The 18,991-nt window shown below is 34.9% G+C and overlaps 1 protein-coding gene across 1 annotated transcript; it reads left to right on the top strand.

The window, feature by feature from the left end:
* The first annotated feature begins 1,967 nt into the window (after positions 1–1,967).
* LOC128188371 (solute carrier family 28 member 3-like) lies at positions 1,968–18,540 on the top strand. Its single transcript, XM_052859376.1, has 10 exons — positions 1,968–2,538; positions 2,760–2,901; positions 4,427–4,621; positions 15,639–15,800; positions 15,901–16,026; positions 16,162–16,292; positions 16,404–16,572; positions 16,823–16,981; positions 17,353–17,533; positions 17,760–18,540. Exons 1-10 carry the CDS (start codon positions 2,114–2,116, stop codon positions 17,900–17,902), a joined length of 1,833 nt encoding a protein of 610 aa, XP_052715336.1. The 5' UTR covers positions 1,968–2,113; the 3' UTR covers positions 17,903–18,540.
* Positions 18,541–18,991: the final 451 nt, after the last annotated feature.

The raw sequence follows: 18,991 nt of genomic DNA, 5'->3' as shown, positions 1-18,991 counted from the left end.
ACAAATCTCGGTGAAGTCTCGTGAATTTTCATTCGAGCACCTCTGGATTTATTACATACTTAGCAACGATAAAGAAAACATTCCGAACACATTCGCAGGGGTGCGAGTGCCTATTGACAACCGAAAATCGGCCGAGGGTCGACTAGTCTATCGGGCGAGTTCGACAAATCGGCTGATGGACGACCGACGTAGACGGATTACGTTAACCATCTACCGCCTGTCGGTTGATAAGCGACGGCCAAATTGAAACAATGCCCACGTTGTTACAGGTGCATATTCAGCAACTGCGAAATTCTTTATGTAATCGGTCTACCGTAAAAATCAAACTGTGTGTTCGATGATCGAGCGACGATTTGGCGACTTATAAATATTCAACCTTTTACATGTTCGATGATCGAGCGACGATTTTGCGACTTGTAAATATTCAACCTTTTACATGTAAGGACATCGGTGTTCCTAGAAATGAATGTGCGTGCTCCGCGTCATCCGATACCAATGTCGGGCGATCATGTTTCTTCAGCAGACGGTACGAGGAAAATTTGTTCGCCCGACCATCGGCACTCTGTGGATGGGGTATGAGCCAGATTGGGCCAAGGGGAGAGAAAATATGCTCTGGAAAAGTGATATCAGACGGACAAACAGACTGATCACTAAAGGACGGTCCTAATTAATCCCTATCTTGAATACTTGTGGTAAAGCTAATGCATACAACGTGAACATTAAAAAGAGGATGGGTGGTTAAGACGTGTACAATGCCTAATTGCCTCTACAAGAACGATTAAGATTCTACAAAATTGGAATATCAACAAAACTAATATTTTTTAAATCATTTGAAACAAAGTATATCCAACATAGCATCGATTTGTAACTTTTAAATATGTTCGATACTTGGAATATGTTGATTAAAACTACACGTAGCGTGTGCGTAAGGAAACCTCTAATTATGTCATTTTTTAGAACTTAAGTATATTTTCTTTTACAGAGTGGGTCTTTGCTCCATATTTTTGTCGTAGTCTAAATAAGGTTTGATGGAAAACAAACCGATTTCAATCAACAAAAATGTGGAAAGATGACCCACTATACTTTAAAATATTTTTTATGACAACAATTGAACTTTTAAGAAAAATGATACAAGTCCGTAATATCATGGCCAAAGTCGTATGTAGTATTCAAACCACGAACTTTGTTTTGACTTAAATAGTGAAGTGGTTTGTGAACCAGACATTTTGTAACCTTAGAGAACTAGGTTTTTAAGGTTGTGGGTTCGATATGAAGGCAATGTTCCTTTTCTTGTCGTTTGTTAAAATATTCAAGGCTGAAGATATGCTTTCGCAAATTTGTATTAAAACATTTATTATATGCATGTAGTTTTATAAAAAAAAAAAAATTGAAATAATGTATTTTACAACTACACAAAATGGACATTTGCGCTATCTTATCCCCACTCTATCTTCGTAGCAAAGCCACGAAGATAAGCCATAAGAAGGGAAGACCCCCCCCTCCCCCTCAAAAAATTAAACATAATGGTTAAAATTATAAATCTCTCTCGGACAATCATCACTCCCTCAATATCACTGGGGGGGGGGGGGGGGGGGGGAATGATGGATCCGTACTTGCTACAAATAAGTTCTGTATCTGTATCTGCAGCTAGTTTGCCAACGGAATGTTCAGAATTCAAGCCTTTGACAATTAAGTTACAAACAAACAATCAAACAAACAAACGTAAATACATACAAACAACAACAGCAAACATTGGACACAAGATCTTGACCTAATCCTTAGACAAAAACTGATGTCCATACTTCAATTATCTCTTTACTCAAATGTGTGTACATCGTTTATCCATGTGTCCACGTCTTGAGTCTTATCATTGCGGATAAGATAGTTGGTTGACCCCAATGCAAAAACGTTATTCACTGGAGTACATGGTATTGTACAATTAGGTTCAAAACTGCACTATTAAGGACTTTATATTATAGCGAAGTATGCTCATCCTCTATATATATCTGCAATGAGTACTGAGTAAACTGCGTGTAAAGTCAACCACTGATGTCAAGTGTTTGAATGGGCAGAGATTGTAAATAAGTTGTTTACTAAGAATAAAATTTCCCGCATGGCTTACTCCGGTGTTAAATATACAAACGTACAGGACGCCCAAGAACATCGTCTGATCGACATGTACGGGACAGAATTAGGGGATTCCATTCCTGACCAAGATGGAAAGGATTTGAAACAGCTACCGTCCAAAGAACCAAACTCAGCAGCCAGGAGCATCGTTCAGTCGCCATGGAAACGACGCTTACGGCAATATGGCGTACCTGGGATGTATCTAGCGTTGTTCTTCCTATACACTGTGTACGTCGTGTTCTCGCTTGTTTATGACCCCGCTGGAGCTATTTTCGTTTGTCTACTAGAGGCAGTGCTTCTATTCATTGTGATTTTTAAGATCTTTAGAGTCGACATTTGGAAACCCGTCCTTTCATTGCAATCGAAATTCCTAGTTAAGGTGAAAAGACCACGAAGAACGAAAATAAGGATGTAAGTATATTAACAGTATATGTAATAAATGCAAGTAAAATAGTTTACACTTTGTAAGTAATAAAGAGTGGTTTCATTTACCGATATGTTATTGATAATTCAAATTTTTTTTTTACTTCTAAAACTTTTTGATTAACACATACGTTGTATGAACAGCAACCACCCCCATTAGATAATCCCCGTTGTACCCGCATCACTGTTTGTTCCCCCTCTCTCCCCAGCATCGTGACGGTGGTGGTGACCCTGGCCCTGGTCATCTTCCTAATATGGGACATCTGGTCCAGTGTCCGCAGATTCATACCTATCGGGGGGATGGCCATCTTTGTGATTGTTCTATGGATAACGTCGACATCACCGAAAAAGGTAAGAAACTTTGTCATGTTCAGAGGGCATGATGGCCGTGGCTATTTTTAGTTTATGGTCAAAAATATATTATCATACCTCAATATGATTATCCTATATAACGCGACATCTGATTGGTTCTAGACAATGACGTGCCAGGGCAATAAAACTTCATATTGCCCTGTTATCGTCGTATTTTCCATCATATCCCAACCTCGCGAATTTTCAGAATTAAAAAACGAGTAAAAATCAATGTATTCTATAATATCACCTGTCGTTCGGTATAATAAACAATTTTTTGCATTCATGAACGTTTCGTGAAATTTGAAGATTTATTCCCTCAGAATAATCATATAAAATATGATTTTCAATGGGGGAATAAATCTTCATAATTCCCTCACAATCATGCAATAAATAAATGTATGGTACTTAAAACAGGATGGTTAATTTTTTGACCATGCAGTCTGCTTAAACTGAACATTCCCTACGTTCAAATGCATTGGACTGATAGCCTTTCACATTTAAGTTCTAAATCCTCACCATGTGCGAGGAGACTCGGGAATTTGAAGCACAGTACAAGGGTTGTTTATTGCGATCTATCAATATCCTTACCATACGTTTGTCATTGTGAATATCATTTGACTTATTTTTTGTTGTTGTACCTTTTCAAATAGGTAGGAACGAATTAATTACGTAGCATGCTATAAACTCCCCGTTAAAAATGCCAACTCCTTTCTCTCTTGACATGGGATATACTCCGAAAAAGATTACATCACATGCATTACGTCTTCATTCTTAAATAACTTTAATGAATGTATAGTTAAACCGAAGAGCAAAAACGTGATCGCTCATTAAACCTCTCAGATTTGATCGTGTGACCAATTAAGTTCATTTAAACAAATAAATGCTCTCTTTTGGAGATTCATGCGGGATATGAAGGTGGCGAGATTGCAGAAAAAATACATATAACCCACGTCAGTGGGTTATGTAATTTTTTCTGCAGTGATCGTTACCTTCATACCCATGAATCATTAAATAAAAACATTTTATTCGATTCAGTAAGTTACTGAAACGAAACACCCAAATCTTTTTTTTTTTTGGGGGGGGGGGGGGGTTGCTGGAGGTTTCGACCAATCGATAAACGGGGATTACATATTTCAGTCCTGTAAATTTCACCAGAGCTATGAATTTCAATCAATTTCCGTAAGAAATAGAGGGAATCATACTCAGTTGATGAAGATATCTCATGGTAAACTTTATAGAAACATTTTAATAAGACTTGGACTTTCGGTAGGACGCCCTATCTATATTTTGCATCAAAGAAGTTAAACAAGACGCTGGTTTTTAGTGAAATATACATTGATTGCGTAGTTTTAACCAAAGGCCAGAGAGATCTTGTTGATTTCAAAGAGCCATCACTGAGTGGCCTTAAATGAACTAGACAGACCTACGTCACATTGCTGTATTACAAACTACCCATAGTCCAAGCTCTTTTTAAAATGGTTATGACATTACTACTTCATTTCTTAAATGTGTTCTTGTTTAGGTCCAGTGGATGACCGTTACCTGGGGCCTCCTACTACAGTTTGGGATGGGGATCGTGATCCTACGCTGGCCCGTGGGGTACGCGGCCTGTAAGTTCTTGGGGGACAGTGTCAGTCAGTTCCTGTCCTACACAGACGCCGGATCCAAGTTTGTGTTTGGGGATCCGGGGTATACTCTCCATCCTGTGGCCTTCGGGGTACGTAAAGTTTATGAAGATACTTAATTCATGTCTTAATTATCGTTTCACTGTTTGAGAGAAATGAAACTCCAGGCACGTGGCAACATAGAGGGGGTGGGGGACTTTGTCCCTTCACTACTTAAAAAAAGGAGCCTTTTTTATTACATTTACAATATATATTATATAAATTAGTACGTGTACATGTCAATTGGCTCCTTCATTTTGTGCCCCCCCCCCCCCCCTACACTTTGAAAACAATGCTATTTGTCCGAGCTCGTGATAAAAGAATTAGGATATTACATGTTCAAGCTGTTCTATTTAAGGTCTTCCGTTTCCAACGGAAGACCTTATAGTTTTCGTACGATTTCTTATTATTAAGGTCTTCCGTTTCCAACGGAAGACCTTATAGTTTTCGTACTGTTTCTTATTAAGGTCTTCCGTTTCCAGCGGAAGACCTTATTGTTTTCGTACTGTTTCTTCTTATTAAGGTCTTCCGTTTCCAACGGAAGACCTTATTGTTTTCGTACTGTTTCTTATTATTATTATTATTATTATTATTATTATTATTTTCCACAAATTTTGTGCACGCGATTTCTCGAAAACTATTCGGCCGATTTCGACCATTTTTTCTCAGATGATTGCCAGTGGTCATAATTCTAGAAGTTTTTTGAAATTTTGAAATCGGCACTTCCGGTTCCGATTTACGGCTGATTTTGTAAGTTTTTACGACTAATTTTGTGCAGACATAAACTCAGAGACTATCAGAGATAGGAATATGAAATTTTCAGGATAGGTAGACAATAGGTTGAAGTTGTGCACAATGTAGTTTTTTGGCGCCAATGGCGCCATTTCTATGAGCTCGCCTAGGTTCGAAAATTGGGTACGAATTTCGAATCAAATTTTTCATACGTTTTGATCTGTATCTTTTTAAGAGTTGATATTTTGTTAAAACATATATAACAAAAGTGGTAGATAATCAAAAGTTCTTTTCAACAAAATCAAGAAATAGGGGCTGGCCCCTTAAATTAGGGGCCAAGAGAGTCATAAACTCTATTACAAATAACTCAAAAACGATAAAGATTTTGTAAAGCATTATAGAAGCAAAGTTGTTCATTGTACCAATATCTATTAGAAAAACTCATTGCCATGCCCATTTATTACGTAATTAGGGATTTTTAGGGGCCAAAGTACTTAAACTTTGACGAAAAATAACTAGAGAAGTATACATATTTTGTTAGACATCATAGAAGAGAAATTTTTTGAAAAAATGATTTAAATTAATTCCCCTTATCAAAACACAAATTTCTGTCCCATTAAGGATCTAGAGGGCTGGCCCCTAAAATATTCAATCATTTGTATCTCAAAAGTGATCAACAATTTTAGATGGATGTAAGAACAAAAAATGTTAGTATTCATGAGACCTTTCGTATAAAATCAAGAAAAAGGGGCTGGCCCCTTAAATTAGGGGCCAATAGACTCCTAAACTCTATTACTCATACCTTAAAAATGATCAAGATTTTGTAATGCATTATAGAAGCAAAGTTGTTGATAGCAGCAATATCTGTTTGTAAAACTCATTTCCAAACCCATTGATGACGTAATTAGAGATTTTAGGGGACTAAAATCTTAAATCTTTAATGTGCTGTATGTGAAAAAGCAAAACTCTTTGTTAAGCATTTTAAAGGATATTGACAATCGTATACATTATCTAAAAGGAGGTGGTTGAGGGAGAATTCTGAAATTTCATTGATATTTTAATCGAATCGTTTAAAAAATTGAACGGAAGACCTACTCGTTACTCGTAACGAGATCGTATCTAGTTATTATTATTATTTATTATTATTATTATTATTTTCCAAATTTTGTGCACGAGATTTCTCGGAATCTATTCGACCGATCTCAACCATTTTTTCACAGATGTTAGGGCGTGATCTAAACTTCATACATTTTTCCTTATTTTTTCGTAGTCACTTCCGGTACCGAATTGTCGGCCATTTTGTATTTTTTGACGACCCATTTTGTGCAGCTATAAACTCGGAAACCATAAGAGATATGAATATAAAATTTTCAGGATAGGTAGACGATAGTTTGAAGTTGTGCAGCATGTAGTTGTTTAATGCCTGTTGCGCCATTTCTTGGAGCTCGCCTGGGCACGAATATTGGGGACGAATTTTCATTCAAAATTTTCACACGTTTTGATTTATATCTTTCTATCAGTTGATATTTTGTTAAGATATATATAACAAAAGTGGTAGGGAATCAAAAGTTCTTTCCAACAAAATTAAGAAAAAGGGGCTGGCCCCTTTATTTAGGGGCTAAGGCACTCTTAAACTCTATTACAAATAACTTAAAAACGATAAAGATTTTGTAATGCATTATAGAAGCAAAGTTGTTGATTGTAACAATATCTATCAGGAAAAATTATTGCCACGCCTATTGGTTACGTAATTAGGGATTTTTAGGGGCCAGAGTACTTAAACTTTGACGCAATATATCTAGACAAGGAGACATATTTTGCTAAGCATCGTAGAAGCGAAAATGCTTGCATTGATAATTCTCATCGATTCCATCAATCAAAATACCAATGTCTGTCCCCATTAAGGATCTAGAGGGCTGGCCCCTTAAATATACAAATATTTGTATCTCAAAAATGATAAACAATTTTAAATAGGTGCAAGAACAAAAAATGTTAGAATTTGTGAGACCTTTCGATTGAATTCAAGAAAAAGGGGCTGGCCCCTTAAATTAGGGGCCAAGAGACTCGTAAACTCTATTACAGATAACTTAAAAATGATAAAGATTTTGTAATGCATTATAGAAGCAAAGTTGTTGATCGTAACAATATCTCTCAGGAAAAATCATTGCCACGCCCATTTGTTACGCAATTAAGGATTTTTAGGGGCCAGAGTACTTAAACTTTGACGCAATATATCTAGAGAAGAAGACATATTTTGTTAAGCATCATAGAAGAGAAAATTCTTGCATTGATGATTCTCATCGATTCCATCATTCAAAATAACAATGTATGTCCCCATTAAGGATCTAGAGGGCTGCCCCTAAAATATTCAAACATTTGTATGTCAAAAATGATAAACAATTTTAAATAGGTGTAACAACAAAATATGTTAGACTTTGTGAGAACTTTCGATTGAATTCAAGAAAAAGGGGCTGGCCCCTTAAATTAGGGGCCAAGAGACTCGTAAACTCTATTACAGATAACTTAAAAATGATAAAGATTTTGTAATGCATTATAGAAGCAAAATTGTTGATCGTTACAATATCTATCAGGAAAAATCATTGCCACGCCAATTTGTTACGTAATTAAGGATTTTTAGGGGCCAAAGTAATTAAACTTTGACGCAATAAATCTAGAAAAGGAGACATATTTTGTTAAACATCGTAAAAGAGAAAATGTTTGCATTGATCAATTTAATCGATTCCATTAATCAAAACACCAATGTTTGTCCCCATGAAGGATCTAGAGGGCTGGCCCCTAAAATATTCAATCATTTGTATCTAAAAAATGAACAACAATTCTAGATAAGTGTAAGAACAAAAAATGTTACATGTAGTAGGCGTGGGACCTTTTTAAAGAACTCAAGGAGAAAGGGTTGGCCCCTTGAATTAGGGGCCAAGACACTCGTAAAGTCTATTATACATATCTTAAAAACGATCAAGATTTTGGAATGCATTATAGAAACCAAGTTGTTGGTCGTAACAATATCAGTTTGTAAAACTCATTTCCAAACCAATTGATGACATAATTAGAGATATTAGGGGACTAAAATCTTAAACCTTAAATATGCTGTATGTGAAAAAGCAAAACTCTTTGTTTAGCATTTCAAGGGATATTGACAATGTTATGCATTTTCTGAGAGGGAGTGGTTAAGAGGGGAATTCTAAATTTTCATTGATATTTTAATCTTATCGTTTAAAAATTGAACGGAAGACCTACTCGTTACTCGTAACGAGATCGTATCTAGTTATTATTATTTTTTTCCCAAAATTTTGTGCACGCGATTTCTCGAAAACTATTCGGCCGATTTCGACCATTTTTTCTCAGATGATTGCCAGTGGTCATAATTCTAGAAGTTTTTTTAAATTTTGAAATCGGCACTTCCGGTTCCGATTTACGGCCGATTTTGTAAGTTTTTACGACTAATTTTGTGCAGACATAAACTCAGAGACTATCAGAGATAGGAATATGAAATTTTCAGGATAGGTAGACTATAGGTTGAAGTTGTGCACAATGTAGTTTTTTTGCGCCAATGGCGCCATTTCTATGAGCTCGCATAGGCTCGAAAATTGGGTACGAATTTCGAATCAAATTTTTCATACGTTTTGATCTGTATCTTTTTATGAGTTGATATTTTGTTAATACATATATAACAAAAGTGGTAGATAATCAAAAGTTCTTTTCAACAAAATCAAGAAAAAGGGGCTGGCCCCTTAAATTAGGGGCCAAGACAGTCATAAACTCTATTACAAGTAACTTAAAAACGATTAAGATTTTGTAATGCATTATAGAAGCAAAGTTGTTGATCGTACCAATATCTATTTGAAAAAATCATTGCCACGCCCATTTATTACGTAATTAGGGATTTTTAGGGGCCAAAGTACTTAAACTTTGACGAAAAATAACTAGAGAAGTATACATATTTTGTTAGACATCATAGAAGAGAAAATGTTTGAAAAAATGATTTAAATTGATTCCACTTATCAAAAGACGAATTTCTGTCCCCATTAAGGATCTAGAGGGCTGGCCCCTAAAATATTCAATCATTTGTATCTCAAAAGTGATCAACAATTTTAGATGGATGTAAGAACAAAAAATGTTAGTATTCATGAGACCTTTCGTATAAAATCAAGAAAAAGGGGCTGGCCCCTTAAATTAGGGGCCAATAGACTCCTAAACTCTATTACTCATACCTTAAAAATGATCAAGATTTTGTAATGCATTATAGAAGCAAAGTTGTTGATAGCAGCAATATCTGTTTGTAAAACTCATTTCCAAACCCATTGATGACGTAATTAGAGATTTTAGGGGATAAAAATATTAAATCTTTAATGTGCTGTATGTTAAAAAGCAAAACTCTTTGTTAAGCATTTTAAAGGATATTGACAATCGTATACATTATCTAAAAGGAAGTGGTTGAGGGAGAATTCTGAAATTTCATTGATATTTTAATCGAATCGTTTAAAAAATTAAACGGAAGACCTACTCGTTACTCGTAACGAGATCGTATCTAGTTATTAAGGTCTTCCGTTTCCAACGGAAGACCTTATTGTTTTCGTACTGTTTCTTATTATTATTATTATTATTTTTTTCCACAAATTTTGTGCACGCGATATCTCGAAAACTATTCGGCCGATTTCGACCATTTTTTCACAGATGATTGCCAGTGGTCATAATTCTAGAAGTTTTTTGAAATTTTGAAATCGTCACTTCCGGTTCCGATTTACGGCCGATTTTGTCAGTTTTTACGACCTATTTTGTGCAGACATAAGCTCAGAGACTATAAGAGATATAAATATGAAATTTTCAGGATAATTAGACCATAGTTTGAAGATGTGCAGAACGTAGTTTTTTTGCGCCAGTGGCGCCATTTCTTTGAGCTCGCCTAGGCTCGAAAATTGGATACGAATTTTGCATCAAAAATTTCATACGTTTTGATCGTTATCTTTTCATCAGTTAATATTTTGTTAAAACATATATAACAAAAGTGGTAGATAATCAAAAGTTCTTTTCAACAAAATCAAGAAATAGGGGCTGGCCCCTTAAATGAGGGGCCAAGACAGTCATAAACTCTATTACGAATAACTTAAAAACGATAAAGATTTTGTAATGCATTATAGAAGCAAAGTTGTTGATCGTACCAATATCTATTTGAAAAAATCATTGCCACGCCCTTTTATTACGTAATTAGGGATTTTTAGGGGCCAAAGTACTTAAACTTTGACGAAAAATAACTAGAGAAGTATACATATTTTGTTAGACATCATAGAAGAGAAAATGTTTGAATAAATGATTTAAATTGATTCCACTTATCAAAACACGATTTTCTGTCCCCATTAAGGATCTAGAGGGCTGGCCCCTAAAATATTCAATCATTTGTATCTCAAAAATGATCAACAATTTCACATGGGTGTAAGAACAAAAAATATTTGCATTCTTAAGACCTTTTCACACAAATCAAGAAAAAGGGGCTGGCCCCTTTTTTTAGGGGCCAAGGCCTTCGTAAACTCTATTACAAGTAACTTAAAAACGATTAAGATTTTGTAATGCATTATAGAAGCAAAGTTGTTGATCGTACCAATATCTATTAGAAAAAATCATTGCCACGCCCATTAATTGCGTAATTAGGGATTTTTAGGGGCCAAACTACTTAAACTTTGACGAAAAATAACTAGAGAAGTATACATATTTTGTTAGACATCATAGAAGAGAAAATATTTGAAAAAATGATTTAAATTGATTCCACTTATCAAAAGACGAATTTCTGTCCCCATTAAGGATGTAGAGGGCTGGCCCCTAAAATATTCAATCATTTGTATCTCAAAAGTGATCAACAATTTTAGATGGATGTAAGAACAAAAAATGTTAGTATTCATGAGACCTTTCGTATAAAATCAAGAAAAAGGGGCTTGCCCCTTAAATTAGGGGCCATTAGACTCCTAAACTCTATTACTCATACCTTAAAAACGATTAAGATTTTGTAATGCATTATAGAAGCAAAGTTGTTGATAGCAGCAATATCTGTTTGTAAAACTCATTTCCAAACCCATTGATGACGTAATGAGAGATTTTAGGGGACTAAAATATTAAGTCTTTAATGTGCTGTATGTTAAAAAGCAAAACTCTTTGTTAAGCATTTTAAAGGATATTGACAATCGTATACATTATCTAAAAGGAGGTGGTTGAGGGAGAATTCTGAAATTTCATTGATATTTTAATCGAATCGTTTAAAAAATTAAACGGAAGACCTACTCGTTACTCGTAACGAGATCGTATCTAGTTAAGGTCTTCCGTTTCCAACGGAAGACCTTATAGTTTTCGTACTGTTTCTTATTATTATTATTATTTTTTCCAAATTTTGTGCACGCGATTTCTCGAAAACTATTCGACCGATTTTCAACATTTTTTTACAGATGATGAGTCATCATCTGAATTTTATATGTTTTTGAGATTTTCGTTGTCGTCACTTCCGGTACCGATTTATCGACTATTTTGTAGTTTTTTACGACCTATTTTGTGCAGAGCTGATCTCATAAACTATCAGAGATATGACTATGAAATTTTCAGGATAGGTAGTCTATAGTCTGAAGTTGTGCACTATTATTTTGTTTTACGCCAGTGGCGCCATTTCTTGGAGCTCGCCTGGGCACGAAAATTGAGTACGAATTTTCATTCAAAATTTTCATACGTTTTCATCTGTATCTTTTTATCAGTTGATATTTTGTTAATATATATACAACAAAAGTGGTAGAGAATCAAAAGTTATTCCCAACGAAATCAAGAAAAGGGGCTGGCCCCTTTATTTGGGGGCCAAGGCACTCGTAAACTCTATTACAAATAACTTAAAAACGATAAAGATTTTGTAATGCATTATAGAAGCAAAGTTGTTGATCGTACCAATATCTATTAGAAAAAATCATTGCCACGCCCATTTATGACGTAATTAGGGATTTTAAGGGGCCAAAGTACTTAAACTTTGACGCAATATATCTAGAGAAGGAGAAATATTTTGTTAGACATCATAGAAGAGAAAATGTTTGAATAAATGATTTAAATTGATTCAACTTATCAAAACACGAATATCTGTCCCCATTAAGGATCTAGAGGGCTGGCCCCTATAATATTCAAACATTTTTAATTCAAAAGTAATCAACAATTTTAGATAGATGTAAGAACAAAAAATGTTAGTATTCATGAGACCTTTTGTATGAAATCAAGAAAAAGGGGCTGGCCCCTTAAATTAGGGGCCAATAGACTCCTAAACTTTATTACTCATACCTTAAAAATGATCAAGATTTTGTAATGCATTATAGAAGCAAAGTTGTTGATAGCAGGAATATCTGTTTGTATAACTCATTTCCAAAACCATTGATGACGTAATTAGAGATTTTAGGGGACTAAAATCTTAAAACTTCAATGTGCTGTATGTTTAAAAGCAAAACTCTTTGTTAAGCATTTTAAAGGATATTAACAATCGTATACATTATCTAAAAGGAGGTGGTTGAGGGAGAATTCTGAAATTTCATTGATATTTTAGTCGAATCGTTTAAAAAATTGAACGGAAGACCTACTCGTTACTCGTAACGAGATCGTATCTAGTTATTAAGGTCTTCCGTTTCAACGGAAGACCTTATAGTTTTCGTACGATTTCTTATTATTATTATTTTTTTCCACAAATTTTGTGCACGAGATTTCTCGAAAACTATTCGACCGATTTCGACCATTTTTTCAGAGAAGATGAGTCTTGATGTAAACTTCATACGTTTTTGAGATTTTTCCTGTCGGCACTTCCGGTACCGATTTATCGGCCATTTTGTACATTTTTACGACCTATTTTGTGCAGAGCTGATCTCAGAAACTATCAGAGATATGACTATGAAATTTTCAGGATAGGTAGTCTATAGTCTGAAGTTGTGCACTATTATTTTGTTTTACGCCAGGGGCGCCATTTTTTGGAGCTCGCCTAGGCACGAAAATTGGGTATAAATTTTCATTCAAATTCTTCATACGTTTTCATCTGTATCTTTTTATCAGTTGATATTTTGTTAAGACATATATAACAAAAATAGTAGATAATTTAACGTTCTTTCCAACAAAATCAAGAAAAAGGGGCTGGCCCCTTAAATTAGGGGCAAGAAACTCGTAAAGTATATTACAAATTACATAAAAACGATTAAGATTTCGTAATGCATTATAAAAGCTAAGTTGTTAATTGTAGCAATATCTATCTGGAAAACTCATTGCAACACCCATTTATTACGTAATTAGGGATTTGTATACATTATCTGAAAGTGTGTGTGTGTGTGTGTGTGGGGGGGGGGGGGTAATTCTAAAATTATATCGATTATTCATGGTATGATTAAAAACAGAAATCGCAAGGAAGACCTACTCGTTACTCGTAACGAGATCGTATCTAGTTATTATTATTTTTTTCCACAAATTTTGTGCACGCGATTTCTCGAAAACTATTCGACCGATTTTAATCATTTTTTCACAGAAGATAGGACTTGATGTAAACTTCATACGTTTTTGAGATTTTATCTGTCGTCACTTCCGGTACCGATTTATCGGCCATTTTGTACATTTTTACGACCTATTTTGTGCAGAGCTGATCTCAAAAACTATCAGAGATATGACTATGAAATTTTCAGGATAGGTAGTCTATAGTTTGAGGTTGTGCACTATTATGTTGTTTTACGCCAGTGGCGCCATTTCTTGGAGCTCGCCTGGGCTCGAAAATTGAGTACGAATTTTCATTCAAAATTTTCATACGTTTTCATCTGTATCTTTTTATCAGTTGATATTTTGTTAAGACATATATAACAAAAGTAGTAGATAATTAAACGTTCTTTCCAACAAAATCAAGAAAAAGGGGCTGGCCCCTTTTTTGTGGGGCCAAGAGACTCGTAAACTCTATTTCAAATAACTTAAAAACGATCAAAATTTTGTAATGCAATATAGAAGCAAAGTTGTTGATTGTAGCAATATTTATCAGGTAAAATCATTTTCACACCCATTTATGACGTAATTAGGGATTTTAAGGGGCCAAAGTACTTAAACTTTGATGCATTATATCTAGAGAAGGAGACATATTTTGTTAGGCAATGTAGAAAAGAAAATGTTTGCATTGATGATTCTAATAGATTCCACTAATCAAAACTCTAAAGTCTGTCCCCAATAAGGATCTAGAGGGCTGGCCCCTAAAATATTCAATCATTTGTATCTCAAAAATGAACAACAATTTTAGATGGGTGTAAGAACAAAAAATGTTAGTATTCGTGAGAACTTTCGATTGAACTCAAGAAAAAGGGGCTGGCCCCTTAAATGAGGAGCCAAGACACTCGTAAACTATATTACAGATAACTTGAAAACAAGCAAGATTTTAAATATCTTTGGTACTTAGCCTTTTTTACAAAATTGATACCAGCGAGATTTTAGTCACTGTAAGTGATTGAGACACAAACTTTTATAAATGATAGACAATCGATTGAAAATATATTTAAAGGGTTTTCTTTTGCCAACCGTCACTTCCGGTACTCACCAGAAGAGTTCAAACAATTCATTTTTTTCACAAGTTTAACTGATTATCTTTGATGTTTCATCTGCTATGATTAACAGTAGTGTACACTAAACATATGTATAAAAAACCCTAGCTTTTATTTTCATAAACCTCTTTTGTTCGTCCGTTTTCGGTCTCGAGACAAAAAAACCTAGATTCACCAAGATCGCAGATTTGGCAGAGAATATCGATATTTCATCGTATCATATGAAAACAAAATCGGACGGAAGACCTACTCGTTACTCGTAACGAGATCTAGTTATTTTTATTATAGATATCTGTAATCTGTAGTACATGCTCCAGAATATTTTAACTATGATGTAAATCGAAATATATAAAAAAAAAAAGATTACGCTGCGTTTTTAATGACATTTTTGGATATTTTGAGATGATCAATACGGTTCGGGGGGTTGGGGGGTTGGATTGGCGAATCCAACAAGTTAAAGAGTTTTATGATAGGTTTGATTAAGCCCGACCGCGTATTTGATCATCTTATGATATTCAAAGAATGATTTTGTTACTTTTGTTTATACTGATATAATATTCAGCAATTGTTCAATTAAATATCACAAAAGTCATTGATAAAATGAATTTGACTATACATTACAAATTTTATCACAGATAACCCCTTGGAATTATATAAATATTTTCAAATAAAATGGTTAATTGCTGTCTTCCAAAGCAATTGATCAATATTCACATGCTTATTTCAAACGTATATATGTACAAACATTCTGCAGGTTTTACCGGTTGTGATTTTCTTCAGCGCTGTTGTCTCCGTCCTCTACTATCTCGGCATCATGCAGTTTTTTATCCGCGTTATCGCTGCCGTCCTACGGTTTCTGATGCAGACGACACCCATCGAGTCGTTTGCTACTGCCGCTCACATCTTCATCGGTCAGGTCAGATATTACAAAGTATTCATTTTTTTTTAAATGAAAAATTAAGTTAAAATATATTAACAAGTAAATTGTGTGATGATTAATGATTGCTTGATTTTAGGTTGAATCGAGCGTCGTTCTGAAACCGTTTTTGAATGACCTGACGAATTCAGAATTGCACGCTGTTCTTACCAGCGGCTTTGCAACTGTGGCTGGAACAGTGATAGCTGCATACATTGAGTTTGGGGTAAGTTCTTCCTATGAAGGAATATATCTTTGGTCTATTTTCGGAATTACTTCGGGATTTTGACATTTTTCCGTCAATTTTTTTCAATCATGAAACAGTAAATTGGTCATGCATAACAAAAACCATTTATGGCAGGTGCCCGCAGAACACGTGATCTCTGCCTCTTTCATGTCTGCCCCCGCCGCTCTAGCTGTTGCCAAGATAGCGTTTCCCGAAACGAAATCAACGGATTTCAAGATCAGCAAGGAAATGGAACTAGAAGTCGGGTATAGGGGTTTTCTTTGGCACATGTTAATCAAATGCATCTTGCTGGCAGATGTATATACAAAGTAACTGATGTCTCTAATTGGAATTCATTTTATTCTTTTATTTCTTAGAAAGGAACGGAACATCATGGAGGCGGTGTCCGTTGGAGCAATGGGCGCCGTGAAGTTGGTCGCCAATGTGGTGGTCAATCTCGTGGCTTTCGTCGCCATCCTCGCGTTCATAGACGCCACATTGTCGTACTTCGGGAGCCGCGTGGGGCATTCGGAAGTGTCTTTTGACGCAAGTATTCTAGAACAATTAATCGGAGCAATTACATTAGAAAAATGTTGTATTAGAAAAAATAAAATGGTTCTTATGATCTAAGTATTTTTCGACCATAGCGAGATAAATAGACACAAGAAACACAGGCACCAATTTATAAGCAATGTAATTCTTCTGTCTCAATTTGGTTACTATAACATTCTTTAGCAACAAAGTCGCGAACATCGTAACATTGTTTATATATATCTTTAACGTGTCTTTATTGTAGTTTCTCTGTTCATACATCTTCATGCCGTTAGCATTCATCATGGGGATACCTTGGTCCAATTGCCGTGTGGTAGGAAAACTTATCGGCAAAAAGATTGTCATCAATGAGTTCCTGGCTTTTGCCGATCTTGGTGGTTATATAAAAGCAGGGGATATTCAGGTAGATGTACATGTATACTGAGACAAATTCTCTAACAAAATTCTAAATTTTCTAATTAAAGGTTATTTGTAAAAATTTGTGAAAAACTCTTTTTTAAAATTAAAACTTTTATTGGTATAAATTTTTCATAGTGGTAAAACCGGAAAAAAAATTATATCAAAAGAGTAGACAAAAAAAAACCCGATTAAAACAAAGCAATCGAAACCACCAATATAACCCCATTTAATTCAGTAGTTTTGTAATACCGGGTATAAATCTGACCATATGTAAATGATATAAAAGAAATACATTTTCTTTAGCAAATAAATCATGATTTAATATCATATCGAAAATCTACGAAATATCATAAAACCTTCTCTGCTGTATTTTAGGGCCGGAGTGCGGTGGTATCTACCTACATTCTTTGCGGGTTCGGCAGCATTGCCGCTATGGGTATTAATCTCGGTGCGCTCTCCGCCGCCGAGCCACGGAGGCGAAAAGATTTCGCCAAACTGATGTTGCGTGCTGTAGTTGCTGGTAATATTGCCTGCTTTATGACAGCTTGTGTTGCAGGTAGGTTGCGGAGCAATTTTAAACTCTTGAGATTTTTGAGTCGCAATGATACTGTCCTCTCAAAATTAAAATTATCATCGTAAAAATAAAATAAGTTTTTAAATTAATAAAAGATTGTAATAAAATAATTATAATAGAAGATGAATGTACCTGAAAAGTGTTTTCGATTTACTATTCATTCCAAAACTCTATAAACCAATATCTTTTTCCTTTCTTTTACTTTCAGGCATTCTTTATCAAGATGAACCAGTCATGATTTCTATAACTAATTCAACCAACGATTTAAACTCCACTGTACAAAACTTGACAACAAACAGTATCAGTGACATAGTCACGAGTAGTACCCCAGTCAGTGTGACCGTACTTTGATACTCATAGACGTGTTTGCATTAATCAGTTATTGTGTGCATGTGCATTATGATGTAACGATTGAGAGGGTTGGTTTCTATGTACCTATGTAACTGCACTGCAAACTAAACTTCAAAAGCGAGCCACCAGGGTGATTTTAAACGAACATTTTTATTCATCTACGTCAGATAATTTGCATTTGGGGTTGCAGTGATATCCTATATTTTATTTTCATCGAAGGTTTATGCATTGTACGACTCTGTTTTAGGCAATTACATGTAGTTTAAATCACATATAATATACATTCATTTATCTCCCAGATATAAATGTTTTGTAAGTTCTATATCAGTTTCTGTACATAGTTTCTGTCTGAAAATACATTTTCAGAACCGCAATGTGAACTAGTTTTTATAAGATAATTGTGCTATCCAGTATAGATTTAAACAATAAAATGCTTTCTTTGGTGATTCATTCGGGATATGAAAGTGGCGACATTGCAGAAAAAATACATATTAACCTGCGTTAGCGGGTAATGTAATTTTTTTCTGCAATTATCGCTACCTTCATAACCCACATGAATCATCAAAGAAAGCATTTTATTGTTTATATTAACATCTCTCTTTTAACCAATCAATAATTTGATTATGAAAAGTATGTAAAATTCGATAAATTACTGTATCGCTAAAGTACTGTTAATGTACATCAGTACGTTAAATAAAAGAAACAGCCAAATCTCTCCTGTGAGATTTTGAGTCTGGCGTCATCATGGTTATTTTCGTGCAGTCCGTGATATTTTGTAAGTCGCTGTAGGTTTGGACCAATAGGATAAACAGGGCATGTAGAATTCTGTCTTTTTTACGCAAAGGGCAATTTCAGACCTGTCAATTTCTTCTCAGTTTCAGCCGCTTTAGATTTCGACCAAATGATAAACGGGGCATGTAGAATTCGGTCTTTTTTTTTACGCAAAGGGCAATAACTCTGTACCTATAGGATGTTTTCATTCACATGGTCTAATCCTTAAGAGATGTTTTATTAGACCAATTTATTGGTGAAAGGCTTGGATGTCTAGAAATGACACTCCAACAAGCGTCACCATCCTTATCTAAGGTA

Source organism: Crassostrea angulata, chromosome 6 (genome assembly GCF_025612915.1).
Source record: "Crassostrea angulata isolate pt1a10 chromosome 6, ASM2561291v2, whole genome shotgun sequence".
Taxonomy (NCBI): Eukaryota; Metazoa; Mollusca; class Bivalvia; order Ostreida; family Ostreidae; genus Magallana; species Magallana angulata.
The sequence above is the reverse complement of the archived record's forward strand: the minus strand, read 5'-3'. Positions and strand labels throughout refer to the sequence as shown.